This window comes from Schistocerca nitens, chromosome 9 (genome assembly GCF_023898315.1).
Source record: "Schistocerca nitens isolate TAMUIC-IGC-003100 chromosome 9, iqSchNite1.1, whole genome shotgun sequence".
Lineage (NCBI taxonomy): Eukaryota > Metazoa > Arthropoda > Insecta > Orthoptera > Acrididae > Schistocerca > Schistocerca nitens.
This window is the reverse complement of record NC_064622.1, coordinates 280094113-280113904: the sequence shown is the minus strand read 5'-3', so window position 1 is coordinate 280113904 and position 19792 is coordinate 280094113. Positions and strand designations below refer to the sequence as shown.

The 19792-nt window shown below is 39.8% G+C and overlaps 2 protein-coding genes across 4 annotated transcripts in view; one reads left to right on the top strand and one right to left on the bottom strand.

Moving 5' to 3' along the window:
• Positions 1-19792, top strand: part of LOC126203195 (dynein axonemal intermediate chain 7-like) — a 764826-nt gene that overhangs the window by 369650 nt on the left and 375384 nt on the right. The gene's annotated exons all lie outside the window — the stretch shown is intronic.
• The window catches only part of LOC126203194 (toll-like receptor 13), a 224740-nt gene that overhangs the window by 110215 nt on the left and 94733 nt on the right, over positions 1-19792 (bottom strand). For all 3 annotated transcript variants that reach the window (XM_049937436.1, XM_049937437.1, XM_049937438.1), the window contains one exon: positions 5572-5901. In XM_049937436.1, the coding sequence (XP_049793393.1) occupies positions 5572-5901 (330 nt within the window). The remainder of the gene's footprint in view (positions 1-5571; positions 5902-19792) is intronic.

Genomic DNA, 19792 nt, shown 5'->3' with positions numbered 1-19792 from the left:
TATAAAGCTGGTACTGTTAGAACTGAAATTATGGGGATGTGAATTTACCAAGATATATTATCCAGTATGTGCAATGACTATGAAAGGTAAAGTACTGGATTTGAGTATAAGTCCAGCACATTTCAATATGCTAGAAAGTTTCAAAGCAGCACACACTGTGCTGCAGAGTGGAAAATTCATTCAAGGTAGCTATTGTTGGTCATCTAGCTTTAAGGATAGCAACACCTGTATGTAAACTGATACGACAGAATATTTTATGGGGGTTAAACAGTATGTACATCTCAGATGCCATAAAAAAATCAAAAGATGTGAGGCAGTTTGTCAAGACTGAAGTATGTGCTGAAAAAACAACTCATTTTAAATATAAATTAGAAATTGATGGGGACACTATTACAAACCCCAGACAAATCTGTGAAGAAATCAAAAGGTACTTTGTAACTTCAAATAAAATGCACTATGCACTTCTCTTTTCTTCACATAAATCCCAATATAATGCAACATAGGTCTGATAAATTTAAATTTACTCATGTATCCTGTCATTAAGTGGTTGGTGTTATAAAATACTTTTAAAAAATCTTAAATCTGTGGGATGACATGAAATTCTAACAAAAATAAAATGCTCTACTATATAACAAATCAATCATTTGATGAAGACTGCATTTATAACAGGCTGAAATATACAGAAGTTCAATTATCCACAAAAGGAGCAGACGAGATGAGATAGAAAACTTCCACCTAGTATCAATGTCAGAGCAAACAGTTTGTAATCAGTTAAAAATGTATAACAAAAAACATAATATTATCCAAAATAAGCAACATGGATTTAAGAAGGGGTCACACTACTGTGCACATTATTAATAAACTAATCACTAAAATAGACAAATCTTGTAACAACAAGAAGTGCATATGCAGTATATTTTGTGAGCTCACTAAAGAATTTGATAAGGTAAACCATAAGCTGCTGCTTCACAGAGTAGCTGCTTATGGTTTCCTTAGGAAATCCTAAAGAGGGTTCTTATCATGTCTCAAAAACAGAAAACAGAGGTTAGTTATAAAACAAAAAGGTGTGAGAGCCCAGTGTAGATGGAAGGAGATACAAGCAGGTGTACCCTAGGACTGTCCCTGTATTACATAAACAACATGTCATGTGAGATAACCTCATAAATAGTTCTATAGGCAGAGAGCAGCAATAGTTCACTGTAAAAATTTAAGAGTAACTAGCACAGAATACAAAATAAACACTTCAAAAACTTGAAACTTGGATAAATAATATTGCTATGTAACTGAACCATACAAAAACACATATTGTACGTTTCAGAACCAAACAAACTGCTGAATGTACAGAGTGTCTACACTGAAATGATCTATTTATAATTTGCTCCTAACACAAAATTAAATGAAATAAATTTGTTTCCTTCTCAAACTTAAGTGATACTTCAAGTTAAATTTCCGAGAAAAAAAAAAAAGAAAAGAAAAAACATCAAATCAAAACATTTCAGCATAATCACTATTGTGACACAAAGAATGTCAAGTGTGCATTTGATTTCCATCCAGATACACTGCAATTTGTTCAGAGGTATGGTACCAATGTATTCCAAATCCTAGTATGGAGATCCCACACTACAGTGGCAGACATCCTGTCCTTCATGTAGCCCCAGAGAAAAAAATAAAATGGTTTGAGAACATGAAGATCATTTTACAGGTCCATCATGTCCAATCCAACTTATTGGATATGTTTCATTCAGAGTTTCCTAAACATCCAGTGACCAGTGAGTGTGAGCACCATCTTGTCAAAACCGAAGATCTGGTTGCAGGTGTTCTGCAACATTTATAGGTACATTGTTCCTGTGCCTGTCTCCTTGGCAAAGAAAAATGGCCCAGTTTTCTTGTTGCACATGAGGCCACATAAAACATTCACTTCTCACTTCTGGGCTACCTCACACCTTTTCCCTGATACTGTGTGAATTCTGTGACCCCTAAATGTAAATGTTGAGTGTGCTGGTGTAAGCTGACACCAGCACAGCAGGCAGCAAAGAGGTTGTGAGAAGATTGATAGTGGGTGCAAGCAACCTGCCTATCAGGAGAGAGGCCAAATAGACTGGCAACCAACACGCCACTAACACCCTCTGGACCACAAGTATTTAAATTGCTTCCATGGACTGGAGGGCCCAGTCACTCATCCACTGAGTAAGTAGCTGCATCCCAGTGGAAGTCACAGTCACAGTTAGCCCAGCCTCTAGCTCTGTCGTTACCTAGCAGCCAGAGTAGAGTGCACAGTGGGACTTCTACTTCAACAGCAGTGAGGCTAACATAGACTATTACAGAAGAGCTTGTACCACAACTAGCTTCAGTTAAGTAGCTTTCTTATTCTTATGAATTAAGAACCCAATTAATATATGTGTGCAGTTGTGTTGTAGAAATAGGAAACCGGCCACCAAACAACATCCTATCCTTGCTTCCCATGGTGTAGCTCTACAGGGACAATGAGACAACACAAAATTATTCTTATTCACAAATCCAAAGAAATGAAATTCAGACATACATGGCCACTGTCCCAGCTGCAGTAGTCTGACTGAACAGCTACTGTGTCTGATGAGAGCAGCAGTCTGGGATGGGTGGTGGTGGTGGTAAGGAGGTAGCATGTGGTGAGGTGGAGGAGGAATAGTAGGATAGTGATGGGAGGATGGTGTTGTCCTGTCTGTGAGAGAATGCAGGAATATGTTGGAGACAGGATAGGGCTGCTAAGTGCAGAGCCATGAGTCATTTTTAGGGAGGGGAAAGGGGGGCAGGTAGCAGAAAGGGAGAGGAGAGAAGTACAGGAGGGGAAAAGACTAGACTGTGTGCTGGCATGATAGAAGGCATGTGAACTGCTGGAGGGGGAGCAGGGAAGGGGATACATAGGTGAAGAGCAGTGACCAGAGAAGGTTGAACAAATGCTATGTCATAGGGAGAATTACCAACTGTGAGGTTTAGAAAAGCTGGTGTTGCAAGAATGTGAAGCAGTCACTGAAGTGAAGCACATTGTGTTGGGCAGCAAGTTCAGCAGTTGTGTGGTCCAGTATCTCTTGGCCACAGACTGATGGTGGCCATTCATGTTGACAGATAACTTGTTAGTCAAAATTTCCTGGCAGATTAAAACTGTGTGCCAGACCGAGACTCGAACTTGGGACCTTTGACTTCCGCGGGCAAGTGCTCTACCATCTGAGCTACCCAGGCACAACTCACGCCCTGTCCTCATAGCTTCACTTCCGCCAGTACCTTGTCTCTGAGTCATGCTTAGGTAGCTCAGATGGTAGAGCACTTGCCCACGAGAGGCAAAGGTCCTGAGTTTGAGTCTCGGTCCGGCACACAGTTTTAATCCACCAGGAAGTTTCATATCAGCACACACTCCGCTGCAGAGTGAAAATCTCATTCTGGAAATTTGTTAGTCATCATACCCATGTAGAAAGCGTTACAGTGGTTACAGATTAGCTTTCAGATCATGTGACAGGTCTTGCATCTAGTACTGTTGCAGAGATATGAGCCATGAGGCAAGAGTTTGGAGCAAGGGTGGATTAGGGATGGACAATGATACTGTATATGTTTGGTGGGTGGTGGAGTTGCACTGAGGTAAGGGTGGAGAGGAGAGTGGTTAAGACTTCCTCATTCCTAGGCAATGCAAGAGAAAATCAAAACCCTGGTGGAGAATATGATTCAGTTGTCCAGTCATCGATGGTACCGAGTTATGAGAGAAGTGCTTCTTTGTGACTGGATGGTGAGAATGTGGGAGGTGGTATGTAACTGGAGCCACAAGCCAGGAGAAATCTGTTTCTGTAGAAGCTTTGGAGGGTAATTTCAGTCTTTGAAGGGCTCAATTAGACCCTTGGCATATTTGGGGAGTGACAACTTGTCACTAAAGATGGTTGGTTCTTTAGTTGATTTTGGGGATGGAGCCAAACAGTGAGCTCAATTGTCCCATTGGATTAGGAGAGGATGGGAAAGGAAGCTGGCTGGGCCCTTTCAAAGGAACCATTCCAGCATTTGCCTGAAGTGATTTAGGGAAATCATGGAAAACCTAAATCTGAATTGCCAGAGGTGAGATTGAACCATTGTCCTCCTGAACGTGAGTCGAATGTGCTAACTACTGTCCCACATCGCTATGTCACTAAAGATGCAACATTCATCAATGAATAGACTGTATGGAAGGTACACTTTGTGATCAAAGGTATCTGGACACCCCCAAAAACATATGTTTTTAGCTGCATTGTGCTGCCACCTACTGCCAGGTACTCCATATCAGCGACCTCAGTAGTCATTAGGCATCATGGGCGAGCAGAATGGGGCACTCCACGGAATGCATTCATTTCAAATGGGATCAGGTGATTGGGTGTCACTTGTGTCATATGTCTGTACGTGAGATTTCCACACTCCTAAACAACCCTAGGTCCACTGTTTCTGATGTGATAGTGAAGTGGAAACATGAAGGGACATGTACAGCACAGAAGGCTACAGGTCAACCTCGTCTGTTGACTGATAGAGATCGCCGACAGTCGAAGAGGGTCATAATGTGTAATAGGCAGATATGTATCCAAGACCATTACACAGGAATTCCATCCAAGCTGCATCAGGATCCATTGCATGTACTATGACAGTTAGGTGGGAGGTGAGAGAACTTGGATTTCATGGTCGAGCGGCTGCTCATAAGCCACAAATCAAGCCGGTAAATGCCAAACAATGACTTGCTTGGTGTAAGGAGCTTAAATGTTGGAGAACTGAACAGTGGAGAAAAGTTGTGTGGAGTGACAAATCAAGGTATACAATGTGGTAATCTGATATAGCAGGGTGTGCGTATGGCAAATGCACATTTATATATACCTATTTAGGCCTACAATTGTAATCATTGACTAGTCACCAGTGTTTCACTGTATTTATTGTGTATTACATGCCTTGTAGCAATAAAGGTTCTGTTCTATTCATCAGTTATTTAACATAACTGAATATGAAACAGCTTCTTATTTTGTTTAACATAACTGAATGTGAAGCATCTTTTTCTTAACCAGTGGCTTGTAATCCCCACAATAGAGTTGCATGTATTTTGAATTCTAACAATAGTGAAATATTAATTTAGTTTCTAACATATGCTACACTTAATTAGAAGGTACCTTCACTCATTTCACATCTCTGAAAAGTTCTCCTTCATTGTGAGAGCTGCAGACCTAAAAAGGAAGATTAATCTTAAGGTCCTATTGGATGACGAGACTGTTAGGGAAGGAGTGCAAGGATAATGATGAGGAAGGAAATCTGCTGTGTTTTTTCAAGGAACCATCCTGGCATTAGCTTTAATCAATTCCAGGGAACGATGGAGAACATCACTCTGCCTTACTGGATGGGGATTTGAATCCTGCTTCTTCCAAACATGAATTTAGTACCTTCTATTGAACACAATGAATCAATGACTTGACTTCTATTTGTGTGAGGTGTCACATGAACAAATGCAAATGAATGAATGTATGATTTTGTGCTATATTTGGAAAACTTCTAAGCAGTAATTGAAGACAAAAGTTGAATTAGTAAAATACTGGAAAAAATTACCAGTATCAGTGGTATCCCATGTTGTGATTCCATTGTTGTCCAAATACAGAGCTTTAAGCTTATGAAGACCTTCAAATATCAGATCCATCCTTTTCATATGCCCAAAATGGCTGTCTGTTATATCCAGTGTTTCAATATCCTCTGAGCCCTTGAATGCACCTTCTTCAATTGCAGCTTCAAATAATTTAATATGTACTGCTCTGACAGTTATGTTCTGGAATATATGGTCAGTTCTGGCATTCCAAATTTGCAAATACATTGTTTCCACTGGAGCATTTCTTACAGCTTCTCTTGATATTGTATTGCTGCAACACATCAGAACTGTGCCACCTGTAATTATATTAAGAATTTAATCATGCAAATTGAACAATACAAAAATGAGTGATTAAACTTAAAACTGCAGTTAAATATAAAAAGTGCTTTATTTAAGTAATGAAATAAAATTAATGAAAATCAGAAAAGGGTGCCAAAATACATCAAAAAAGTTTTTCATCATAAAAGAAGAAGCATAAAATAAAATACAGCACACTTGGCAGAATGTGCCACTATATAGGCTGAATATATACAGTTGATAATAACAATTACAGACCATCTGAGTGAACATGAGTTTTACAGTATTTTAGGTCACATTAGCCTGTCATAAGCAGAAAAGGTGATTGGTTGTGATTTTGTAGTAGTAGTGGTGGTGTTAGTAGTAGTAGGTTTATTCATCTATGGATCACATTTAGGATAATAGACACACCATGGTGTTACAGTTTAAGAACAAAAATCAAACAACAACAAAATCATAATTAATATACACTATGCAACTATCTCACTTATCTCATGAGGGGTAAGATAGATACTGCCTAAAGGAAAATTAAAGAGACCTGTGGAGAAAAGAGAACCACTTGTATGAATATCAAGAATAGAGATGGAAACCCAGTTCTAAGCAAAGAAGGGAAAGCAGAAAGGTGGAAGGAGTATATAGAGGGTCTATACAGGGGTGATGTTCTTGAGGACAATATTATGGAAATGGAAGAGGATGTAGATGAAGATGAAATGGGAGATATGATACTGCGTGAAGAGTTTGACAGAGCACTGAAAGACCTAAGTCAAAACAAGGCCCCGGGAGTAGACAACATTCCATTAGAACCACTGACAGCCTTGGAAGAGCCAGTCCTGACAAAACTCTACCATCTGGTGAGCAAGATGTATGAGACTGGCGAAATCCCCTCAGACTTCAAGAAGAAAATAATAATTCCAATCCCAAAGAAAGCAGGTGTTGACAGATGTGAAAATTACCGAACTATGAGTTTAATAAGTCACAGCTGCAAAATACTAACGCGAATTGTTTACAGACGAATGGAAAAACTGGTAGAAGCTGACCTCAGGGATGATCAGTTTGGATGCCGTAGAAATGTTGGAACACGTGAGGCAATACTGACCCTACGACTTATCTTAGAAGAAAGATTAAGGGAAGACAAACCTACATTTCTAGCATTTGTAGACTTCGAGAAAGCTTTTGACAATGTTGACTGGAATACTCTGTTTCGAATACTGAAGGTGGCAGGGGTAAAATACAGGGAGCGAAAGGCTATTTACAATTTGTACAGAAACCAGATGGCGGTTATAAGAGTCGAGGGACATGAAAGGGAAGCAGTGGTTGGGAAGGGGGTGAGATAGGGTTGTAGCATCTCCCCGTTGCTATTCGATCTGTATATTGAGCAAGCAGTAAAGGAAACAAAAGAAAAATTTGGAGTAGGTATTAAAATCCATGGAAAAGAAATAAAAACTTTGAGGTTCGCCGATGACATTGTAATTCTGTCAGAGACAGCAAAAGACTTGGAAGAGCAGTTGAACAGAATGGACAGCATCTTGAAAGGAGGGTATAAGATGAACATCAACAAAAGCAAAACAAGGATAATGGAATGCAGTCGAATTAATTCGGGTGATGCTAAGGGAATTAGATTAGGAAATGAGACACTTAAAGTAGTAAATGAGTTTTGCTATTTGGGGAGCAAAATAACTGATGAAGGTCAAAGTAGAGAGGATATAAAATGTAGACTGGCAATGGCAAGGAAAGCGTTTCTGAAGAAGAGAAATTTGTTAACATCGAGTATAGATTTAAGTGTCAGGAAGTCTTTTCTGAAAGTATTTGTATGGAGTGTAGCCATCTATGGAAGTGAAACGTGGATGATAAATAGTTTATACAAGAAGAGAATAGAAGCGTTTGAAATGTGGTGCTACAGAAGAATGCTGAAGATTAGGTGGGTAGGTTACATAACTAATGAGGATGTATTGAATAGAATTGGGGGGGAAGAGGAGTTTGTGGCACAACTTGACCAGAAGAAGGGATCGGTTGGTAGAACATGTTCTGAGGCATCAAGGGATCACCAATTTAGTACTGGAGGGCAGCATGGAGGGTAAAAATCATAGAGGGAGACCAAGAGATGAATACACTAAGCAGATTCAGAAGGATGTAGGCTGCAGTAGGTACTGGGAGATGAAAAAGCTTACACAGGATAGAGTAGCATGGAGAGCTGCATCAAACCAGTCTCAGGACTGAAGACCACAACAACAACATGTAACTAAATGTCCAATAAAGACACTGAGGACTTGTAGTGGAGACCCAGATTTTCAAATTTAGCATAGAAAATCATGTGCAGAACTGTACTTTTTTCCTGCTATGAGCAAAATGCCACAACATAAGTTTGATGCAACTGACTATATTATTACACATGTTACCAACCACCTATCACCTGATGTCCCACACCCATTTCAGGTTTGTTTACCTGCCATTCAGTTGAGTTTGCGATCTCCCCAAAGAGGTTTGTACCTACTGTTGTGCTTGTGGTCTTTCTTCATACTTTGCTCACCTATAGAGGTTTGTACCCAGTCTTGTGCTTGCGATATTTGTTCATACTGTATAACTGTACAGTAGCAATCATTCACTACAGTACAGAATGCAAGTTGTATGTACATTTCATTTTCAATGTGTTACTGCTGACCTTGATGAACTACAAGTCTGTTCAATATGCAGATATGATGTGCTTATATGATGAAGTTCAGTGCAATTTGGTGGCGGTGGTTGGGGGGGGGGGGGGGGGTACTTGTAAGTTGTATGCAATGCATTTTCCACATTTCCAGACATGTATGCGCTCCCTCTTTAGTACAGTGTACCAATGGGCCCCAGGGCTGAGTATATTCACCATCAGCAAAGTTGACTGTGGTGCTCCAAGGCAGCATCATACACCCAAGGCTGAAGATGCCTTACTCCATGTAGTGGAGGAGGATGTGACAATTAGGACCAGAAACATAGTAGGTAGACTGAATGTGAATCACCTAACTGTCTGGCATATTCTGCATGAGCAGCAGCTGCCTCTGTGCCACTGCCATAAGGTACAGCAGTGCAGCCACAGGAGTTTGCATCAAAAGCCCCATTCTGCAGGTGGTTCTTGCACTGTTTTATGTATGGGCCCAACTTCCCATGGCAGACTCTTTTCACATTTGAAGCCAAGTTCTCCAGGGAAGATGTTCTCAGTTCCCACAACAGTCATGTTTGGGCTCATGGAAACCTGCACACTGCACACTCCCATGGGTTTCAGGAATGATATGTTCTGAATATTTGGGCAGAGTTCCTGAATGGACATGTGATTGGTCCATGTCTTCCACCACATCTTGTCACTACATACTTGTCTTGACAGCATACTGCATGGCCACTTGGAAAGTGTGCCACTGCATGTGGTTTCGACATGATGGCACACTACCGATTTTTCCATGTGTGGTCTGAGATCATATGGACCAACAGTTTGAGCAAGTAACGCATGTGTTTGGCCTGTACATTCTCCCAACTTGAACCTGGTAGATTACTACCTGTGGGGTCACTTGAAATATTTGATTTATAAGACCTCTATGGGACTTATGGAAGGCCTACTGGCACAGTTTATTTGTGTGGTGGATGCTGGAGGATCTGAGAACAGTGTTGTGTGTACCAGAATACAATAGAGAGCTATCGGATCTGTGTTAGTGTCAGTGGTTGACACACTGAGGCCTACTTGTAAGTGGAGCCAGGTGACAAGCAACAAGAGTCATGGAAGCAACATGTGGTCCACACTATAAGGTCTGAAAGCTTGCAAAGGGAATTTAGTAATACCCCTTATACTGGGATTTTCATACCTTTCGATCTATTTTGACAAGGTTTGGGCAGATACTTCATTATGATCTTATAGCAGAAACAATCCCAGCATTACCAAACACTGTGCACACAACATTTACTACACAGACATTATGTCATTATGTAACACTTAACAAACTTTCAGCTGAAATCAGGACCATGGCAATGATGTTGTTTCCATTTTGTCTACTGCAGATTCATTTCCTTTTGAAGGAATGTTAATCTTGAATTGTTTCCAGAAGACTTTCATACAATTTTGCATGCAGTGAAATGTTTAATTTGATTTGCTGCTGCATGTATAGTCTGCAAGCCACTGTTTATTGCATACCAAGGAATACTTCAAACCAGTATTAGATTTTCCTTGTGCTGTTCTGTTCATATATGGTGTGATGGAGAAACAAAAGTGTGCTTTTATCTTACATTCATGTTTGCTGGGTAAGGTATATGAAGGAGGTAGCAGAAACTTTGCACAGTTCTCTAGCATTATCCAGCAGCATTTTAGGAGAACATTGTCCCCTTTCTTCCACAGATTCCCTTTTAAGTGACCTGAACATGTCTTCTGCATACACTGTGTGATCAAAAGTATCCAGACACCTGGCTGAAAATGACTTACAAGTTTGTGGCACCCTCCATCGGTAATGCTGAAATTCAATATTGTGTTGGACCACTTGTAGCCTTGATGACAGCTTCCATTCCCAAAGGCATACGTTCAATTAAGTGCTGGAAGGTTTCTTGGGGAATGGCAGTCCATTCTTCATAGAGTGCTGCACTGAGGGAGGTATTGACGTTTTCCAGTGAGGCCTGGCATGAAGTCAGTGTTCCAAAACATCCCAAAGGTGTTCTATAGAATTCAGGTCAGGACACTGTGCAAGCCAGTCCATTACAGGGATGTTACTGTCATGTAACCACTCCGTCACAGGTCGTGCCTTATGAACATGTGCTCGATCGTGCTGAAAGATGCAGTCGCCATCTCCAAATTGCTCCTTAACAGTGGGAAGTAAGAAGGTGCTTAAAACATCAATGTACGCCAGTGCTGTGATAGTGCCAAGGAAAACAACAAGGAGTGCAAGCCCCCTCCATGAAAAACATGGCAACACCATACACCACCACCTCTGAATTTTACTGTTGGCGTACACACATGGGCAGATGACGTTCACCGGGTATTTGCCATACCCACAGCCTGCCATTGGATTGCCACATTGTGTGCCATGATTTGTCACTCCACACAATGTTTCTCCACTGTTCCATCATCCAATGTTTACGCTCCTTACACCAAGCAAGGCATCATTTGGCATTTACCAGAGTGATGTGTGGCTTATGAGCAGCCGCTCGACCATGAAATCCAAGTTCACTCATCTCCCACCTGACTGTCATAGTACTTGCAGCGGATCCTGATGCAATTTGGAATTCCTGTGTGATGGTCTGGATAGATGCCTGCCTATTACACATTACAACTCTCTTCAACTATTGGCGATCTACGTCAGTCAACAGACAAGGTTGGCCTGTATGCTTTTGTGCTGTATCTATCCCTTCACATTTCCACTTCACTATCACATCAGAAACAGTGTACCTAGGGATGTTTAGGAGTGTGGAAAACTCCCGTACAGATGTATGACACAAGTGACACCCAAATACCTGACCACATTAGAAGTATGTGATTTCTGCAGAGCACCCCATTCTGTTCTCACAATGTCTAATGACTACTGAGGTAGCTGATATGGAGTACTTGGCAGTAGGTGGCAGTACAATGCAGCTGATAGGAAAAAAGTATGTTTTTGGGGGTGTTTGGATACTTTTGATCACATAGTGTATAAGCTATACAAACTTGTTATGATCCTATAAGTTTGTCTCAAATTTCTTCAAAATCTTGTCACATATCGACCATATATGGGCATATTAGTGTGAGCCTGAGCAGTATATAGCAACAACATTGACAGCAGGTGAGTGTGGGATGATGTCATCTAATAATTCAACAAGATGAATACAATTTTGCGAGGCACATTAGCTTGCTGAAACAGCAAACTCAGAGGTACTGCACAGACTAGCATAGCAAGCAGTGAGACACATTTCCACTCTGACAGTAGCAGTCATGTTTTAGGATATGTGAGTGGTAGTGACACATATGCACAAGTGTGCTGCTGCAAACTGTAAGTACTGGATATTATTGTAATAAAATGATTCTTAGTCTCTCAGCTCTAAGCAGACAATGGGGCTGTACCAGACAAGGACGCCACATGGACCTGCCAGCAGAAGCCAAGGAAGGGCAACAGCTCTACACACTAAGACCCCCCCCCCCTCCCCTTTAGTGCTATGATGCAGCTTTCTATTCTAGGTCAGCCCCAGTGGCATGACCAGTTCCTGTCCAGGTGGCAGCTGGTCGTATCTCATGCACTCCACTCATTATTTCCCATGGTACATTTTGTTAACCAGTAGTTAGCTCATGGAATAATAGAAGAGAGTAGCAGTCCATGGGGTGCAGGAATCATGGTTATACCAAAACAGTCTATGGATAGTCTGCCAGTGCAAGTTCTGCTGTGATTATTGTCACCTGTGAGATCATAACCATTACTGAGACCATTGATTACTTGGGACAGTGTCGATACTTTCTGACAGTGAATTTGAATTCTGAAGACCAACAGAAGACAGCATTTTCAGTACTGTTGAGGCACTTTCAGTTCAAGTTAATGTCATTTGGATTGAAAAAATGTGCCTGCGGCATTTCGGAGTTTACAGACAGAGTGTTTAGAGGTTTGAAACTGTGCCAGTATCTAGTTTACTTAGACGATATCACTGTATTCTCAACAGACATCAAGCAGCATGTATGAAGGAAATGTTTCAGAAGTTGAGTACTGTTTGTCTGACACTGAGTGCAGAGAAGTGTCATTTTGCATTGGAAGAGGTATGGTTTTAAACCATGTAATTAGTAAAGAAAGAGTGAGGACAGACCCAAGACTAGTCCAATCTGTATGAGAGTTCACAGTCCCTAAATCAACTGAGGAACTGCAATCTTTTTTGGGATTCTCAAGTTACTACAGAAAACTGTTGAAAGATTTTGCTGACATACCACAACCACATAGACAGTGGCTAAGGAACGGTGTGGCATTCATGTGCACAGAAGTATGTCAGTGTACATTTGAAGAATTAAAAAGAGTTTTGACATCCAGGCTTGTTGTAGTATTTCCAGACTTTGTAAAGGAGTTTATCTTCTCATGTGACACATCTTCTCATGCTCTGGGGTATGTTTTAGACCAAGAGATTAATAATGAAGAGCATTGTGTAGTCTATACAACAAGACAGCTGAATGCCGGAGATGTTGAGCCTCATGTATGATGCCACATATTTTAGATGTTATCTTCATGGAAAAAATTTCAGGTAGTCACTGACCACATTGCTCTGAAATGGTATTGAGACTGAAGGACACACCTATCAGGCTGACAAGATGGGACCTAACACTTAGTAAGTTTGACTATGAAGTAGTACATCAGCCGGGGAAGAAGCACTTGATTAAGCAGGGAAGTAGCAGTGTTGAAAATTCCGGGCCATAGCCTTGTGGATTGGTAAGCAGCAAAGAGCACTGACAGTGACTGTAAACAGTAGAGGACACAATTGCAGTTTAGCAGATGTAATGGACTGTTCTGCCACAAAACAAATCTAGGGCTATGGATAGTGGCACCAGTGAAGTTTAAGGAAGGGACTCCAAAGGAAGCACACGATTACAAGTTATCTGGTCATCGAGGGTGCAGAGCAACAAACCTGGGAGTGGCTGAGAGATACTGATGGAGTGGGAAGAAAGCAGATGCAGATCAATATGTTAGAAATTCTGTACCGTGTGCCCATCGAGCTGAGTTGAATCGTAAACAAGTACCATTGCACAGAATACCAAAAGCATCGAAACCATTTGAAACATATGGGACTGATGTATTAGGACCATTCAGCAGGAAACTGATCCTTATTAACATTAATAGGTCTTTTTTATAAGTATGTGGAGATGCCTACTACACTGAACCAGCAGGTAGTGACAGTCACACAAGCAATGGTTAACAGCTGGATGTTGACATTTGGAGTACCAGACATGATAATGGGCTGGCCTGCAAATTTCATGTCTGACATATTGAAGAAGCTGTGTTGGTTATTGTACATGAAGAAGATAAGAAGAAGTCCTCTTCATCCACAGGCCAGTAGTAGAACTGAATAGGTACATAGAATAACAAGGAAAATGTTAAATTACTATGTGAATGCACATCATATTGACTGGAATATACAAGGGTTGACTGAAAAGTAATACCTCCACCTTCATAACTCCTCAACAGTTGGCAGCATTGGTATGTGGCAGGTACTGGCTTTTTCTGTAGCCTCTTCTCTATAGCTCCAGTTGGCGCAAAGCCTTAGCATTGAACTGTTGTGTAGTTAGAGTGTAAAGTATGGAAACCTGCGCAGACAGTCTGTAATACGCAGTCATTGAATTCTTGACAGCAGGAGGTGTCATCCCAAAGGAGATTCATCAGAGAATCAAAGTAGTTTATGGTGATTGTGTTGATGTGAGTACTGTGCGTTGTTGTGCAAGTAAGTTTAAAGATGTTGAGATGGGAACATCTGACCTGCATGACAAACAAAGAGTTGGATGTCCTGTGACAGCAACCACCAAGTTTCACAAGAAAAATGTTGACAGATTGATTCAGGATGATTGTCATATCACTCAGAGAGAGACTGCAAGCACAATTGGCATTTCACAAGAAGGTGTGGGTTTCATGATTGCTTTGCTTGGCTATCGGAAGATCTGTGCCTGATGGGTATCCCGGATACTGACTCCTGAAATGAAAGCGCACAGGCTTGAAATTTGCCAGGAACTCCTCTCACATTATGAGAATGAAGGTGATGCCTTTCTCCATTCAATTGTGACAGGAGATGAAAAGTGGGTGCACCACTATGACCCAGAGACAAAATGTTGGCCTATGGAATATCTGCACAAACACTCGCCCCCAAAAAAGAAATTCAAGACGCAGCCCTCACCTGGAAAAATTGAGGCCACAGTATTCTTGGATGTAGATGGTGCTATCTATGTTGATTTCCTTGAATGTGAAACAATGATAAATTCAGAGCATTACATCACAACACTGCAAACTCTGAAACAACGGCTAACAAGGGTCTGAAAGGAAAAGGGAAATGTTTTCCTGCAGCATGACAATGCCAAACCACACACTTCTTGTTCAAAACAGATCCTGTCTGTCACCACAGCAAAACTTCAGAGACTGAATCTCACCTCCATACAGTCCAGATTTAACACCGTCTGACTTCCATCTGTTCCCGATAATGAAAGACGATCTGTGGGGATGTCACTATGTTTCTGATGAAGACATTGAGTGAACTGTGAGACTGTGGTTGCAGAAACAGAGTGTCGACTTGTTCCATGACAGCTTCAGAAAACTTGTTCATCATTGGCAGAAATGTATCCAATTGGCTGTTGATTATGTGGAAAAGTGAATATTGGTAATTAAAGACCACATTCTAAGGATTATTTCTGCATTTGATTTATTAAAATATTCCCATCCAAACCCAATTTCTGAAGTAGGTGCCATTACTTTTCATTCAACCCTTGTATATCTACACCAGATTGACTGGAATATATATCTAAAGTATTTTGTGTCAGCCTATAATTGAAAAGTATACTCAAATAATGGGTTGTCCCCTTGTGAGGTGGTATATCATCATACAATGTTATCAGCATTTGATATGATAAAGGCAAAGAAACATAAAGCTGGAGAGTTGGTATGCGAGTTGTGATGTTACCAGAGGGCAAGTGCACAACCTGTTAGATCACTCATCTGCACAGGAATTTGGTTGTTCCCATTATTTTGAGTCCTATACTAACGCAATAAATAATGCACCAGCTTATAAACACTCAATTAATTATTTAAAGCACATCTGACTATGAAAACATCAATTAACCTGAGAATGGTACATTTGGACAATGGTGTATGCTGATACAAGTTCAGTTTTATTTCAGTCAAAACACATTTCCTCTGATGTTGGCTGTGCAGAGACTAATGTTCGCAGCTAATAAATGATTAAGTAAAAGCAGTGCTACAATTTCTTCACATGCAGTGTTTTGCTTTTGCAAAGGCACACTAATATCAATTAATTCCTCATAGTTATCAGGTTCACATAGTCTAATATAAAGGTCAGCAACATTTGTTCGAGCTAACTCAATAAATGAACATGTCTTCACAATTCCAACTGGCGCATCAAGAATGAATAAGTCCAAACTGTTGACCATGTTATCACATGATAATACCAGCTGCTCATAGGTCACACATTTCTTATCCTCATGATGAACACAAACAAAAGCCTGTGAATCTGCACTGTTTTCTCCCTCCACAACTTGATCATATTGCCACTACGTGAGTTATATCAGCATTTAACTCCTAGACAACAATTGAAATTAATTACAATTTTTAAACATATTTTAGGTTAAACACATACAATAGATCTCCACACTAGTTTTACATTTCATTATTATACAGTTTAACAGATTAATTCTACACCCAGCCAAAGCTGTATTTTATATACTGCCTTTCACACTATGAATTGAAACTGCAGGAAACTAGTCAAATTTACAGGGTATTTCCTCATGATTATAGGTTACTGGTGTAGTCAAATGATGATTGCACAACATTATTTTACTTCACTGTCTTACTAATACACATAAACAATAAGAATAACAATGCAGAGGCTAATCTTTGGGTGTAATTTTGGCAGACTCTTTGCCTTGACACAACTTTTATATTATGATTTTTTTTTTTTTTTTTTTTTTGTTTGATGAAAGATATGGAGTCACAAGAATTTTACTGTAAACAACACACCTAAACATTAATAACATAGATAATATCTGTATTACATTGTTGGTGGTGACTTTATTGGACTTTATATGTTAGCATTTCATATGACACTTAGCTATTTGGTGTACCTAAAGATGCAGGATTTCCTGGATGCAGCTGCACACCCAGCTGTGGCTCAGTCATAACTACCAGCTCAATCATAGTCACCAACTATGTCACTCAGCCCTTTGTATCTCATGATTAATTTATGCATATAAACCCACAGCCTGTAGTGTTACATACCCTCACTCTGAATCATATTGGCCTGCTACATGTGATTAAGTGTAGCACCAATTGAATATCTGTCATTCTTAAATATGCCTAATTTCTACTTGTGCCAAAACATGCGTATGGGAATTATTGTGGTAAAATAAAAAACTCTGCACGGATTAAATATATGCATAAACATAAATGACACTCACATGAACTATCTCTAAATCAAATCATTCAGTTATGTCTATTATAATTACTAGTTCATGATATGAATATAATAGAGGGAAACATTCCACGTGGGAAAAATATATCTAAAAACAAAGATGATGTGACTTACCAAAAGAAAGCGCTGGCAGGTCGATAGACACACAAACAAACACAAACATACACACAAACTTAAAGCTTTCGCAACCAATGGTTGCTTCGTCAGGAAAGAGGGAAGGAGAGGGAAAGCCGAAAGGATGTGGGTTTTAAGGGAGAGGGTAAGGAGTCATTCCAATCCCGGGAGTGGAAAGACTCACCTTAGAGGGAAAAAAGGACAGGTATACACTCGCACACACACACACACATATCCATCCACACATATACAGACACAAGCAGACATATTCAAAGGCCTTTGTTTTTAGATATATAATTACTAGTTCATTTGTCATTTATGAGCACTTCTTTCATATTACACCAACACTAATTTCACTGGAACTCTATGTCGTGAATGATCCCTTTGAGTTGAGATAGTCGGTTCTTGCATAAGTTCACTGTAGATTGTCTTCCACTCTCTCTTGTTTACAGCCAGCAGTGATGCATATCTATTACCAGCCAACCCATCTGCCAAGACAAGAAATTTCCAAAATCCATGATTCCTCAGGTAGACCCATGCCCCCCCCCTTCCCCCCTCCCTCCCCATCTCCCTCTCACATGATCAAACTGTATGAGCCCATCCCTAGGTAACAATCACAAAATACATACTATATAAATGCATGCCTCTGTATACCTCTACTATTTACCCTTCACTGCAATGTCTCACATGACTAATCCCAGCAACAGTCCTACCTCCACCACCAGTTTTAATTCCAGGTGCCATAGCCGCATCAACAAATTTAATGAAAACCAAACATTAATTCTTTTTTAAGTGACTATTTTGCTAAACAAACAATCTTCAGATTTCCTCCTTGCTTCTGCATTTACTTTCCTCACTCCTTCACATCTAACACATATGGACATTATACAAATTAGGTTTCATTTCCAATACAGAAAAGACTTTTGACACCTTCACATCATCTGTGACTACTAGCTTTACACAGTGACATGCCTAAAAGAATTTCAACATTACAAAAATGGCTAATTATTATACATCTGATTCCCTGCACTATTTTTCAGGATATAATTTTAACTCTGTCATGTTTCTTAACCTAATTGTTTCTTTGATATGGGGTACATTAACCAATATGTGCTTGAGGAACTACACTCAAAAACCCCAGATGGTCCATGATATAACTAAAACAATTTTTCTGATCTCTCCATCAAGAATACTTTATTTTTGTTTTAGTTTGACTCTACTTCATCTCCTCATTCGAATTTAGGTTCTATGTGTCTTCCATCATGCCTTTTTCTTTCTAATGCTCTTTTTGCCATTCACATAACATTTCTCTTTCCTGATTCATCCGGTCTGTTTTGGTGGAAATTCTATTTTTTCAGCAGTGAGGTCCTCTGACCTCTCAACCTTCATCAATTCTTATGGAGAAAAACCTGTATGATAACTCTTTCCTGTATTCTTTAAGTCCTCAGATGCTGATACGTATCCTACCTGTGCACTGTGCTTTTTGCTACAATATGTTCTGCACAACTTGCCAAGCAGCTCCCCTGTGTCTCTTTCAGCAGGATCATTACTCAGATGGTAGATCATTACCCAGATGGTATAGCAATAGTCTTATTGTTTTATCCCTTACCTTTAAATATACCACTTACATGAAACAAACTGTGTTGCATTATCAGACAACACCTGTTCTGGCCTTGTGACATTTACTAAATAATCTTTCTCTAATTTATTAATTTTGCTCTTATTTGTGGCCATTCTCAAGGAATGTAATCTGACAAATTTTGAGAAAATACCAACTGCTACTAAAATGTATTTAATTCCTCCATGAGCATCTGCTAATGGTCAAAAGAGATTGAGTGCATTAGCTCATCTATAGTGTTTCATATAATGTTTTGCATTTCCCTCCATGCTGCTACCATGCTATATTTTACCATTTGACACCTAGTGCATGATGTCAGCATATTCCTGCATGACCTCTAAACATTTTTGTGAACCATAATGTAGTTGACTGTGGTAAATACAATTAATTAAAGTTTCTTTGTAATCATCTGTGAAACTCAGCTTCCATTCCTCCTTATCCAATGATTTGCATATAAGTAGTATCCCCTAAAATTTTTTAATACCCTTTAGTTTTCTCATACACCTTGCACCCAAAGTTAACTTCAATAAATTCCTGTTTCTCGTCACCACTCTTTAGCTGCCTCATGTTTCTACATGTTGAATTTATTTCCTTTTCTTCCTCTACACCCTTTGTGTACAGCATTTGAAACTCTCTCTCCTCCATTTCCTTCCCACAGTTTTTCTTCTTTGATGACAGCCATCACAAGGCATCAGCTACATTATTCTCCATATCTTCAATATATCTAATATTCTAATCAAATTGTAGGAACATGGCCCATCTCATAAATCTGTTATTCATCAGTTCACATGCTTGCAGTTAGTGCAAGGCTTTGTGATCAGTAAGTACCATCATCTTTCTTCCCTCTAAATATACACTACATTTCTCAAACCCAAATATTACTGCTAATAATTCTTTCTCAGAGATCCCATACATTAATTCGGGCTAAGTCAGCATCCCATTTGCAAATTCCATTGACCTGTGTTCAGTCTCTCCATTTACCAAGTTCTTTTCTTGGTAATAATCTGCTCCTACCCCATAAT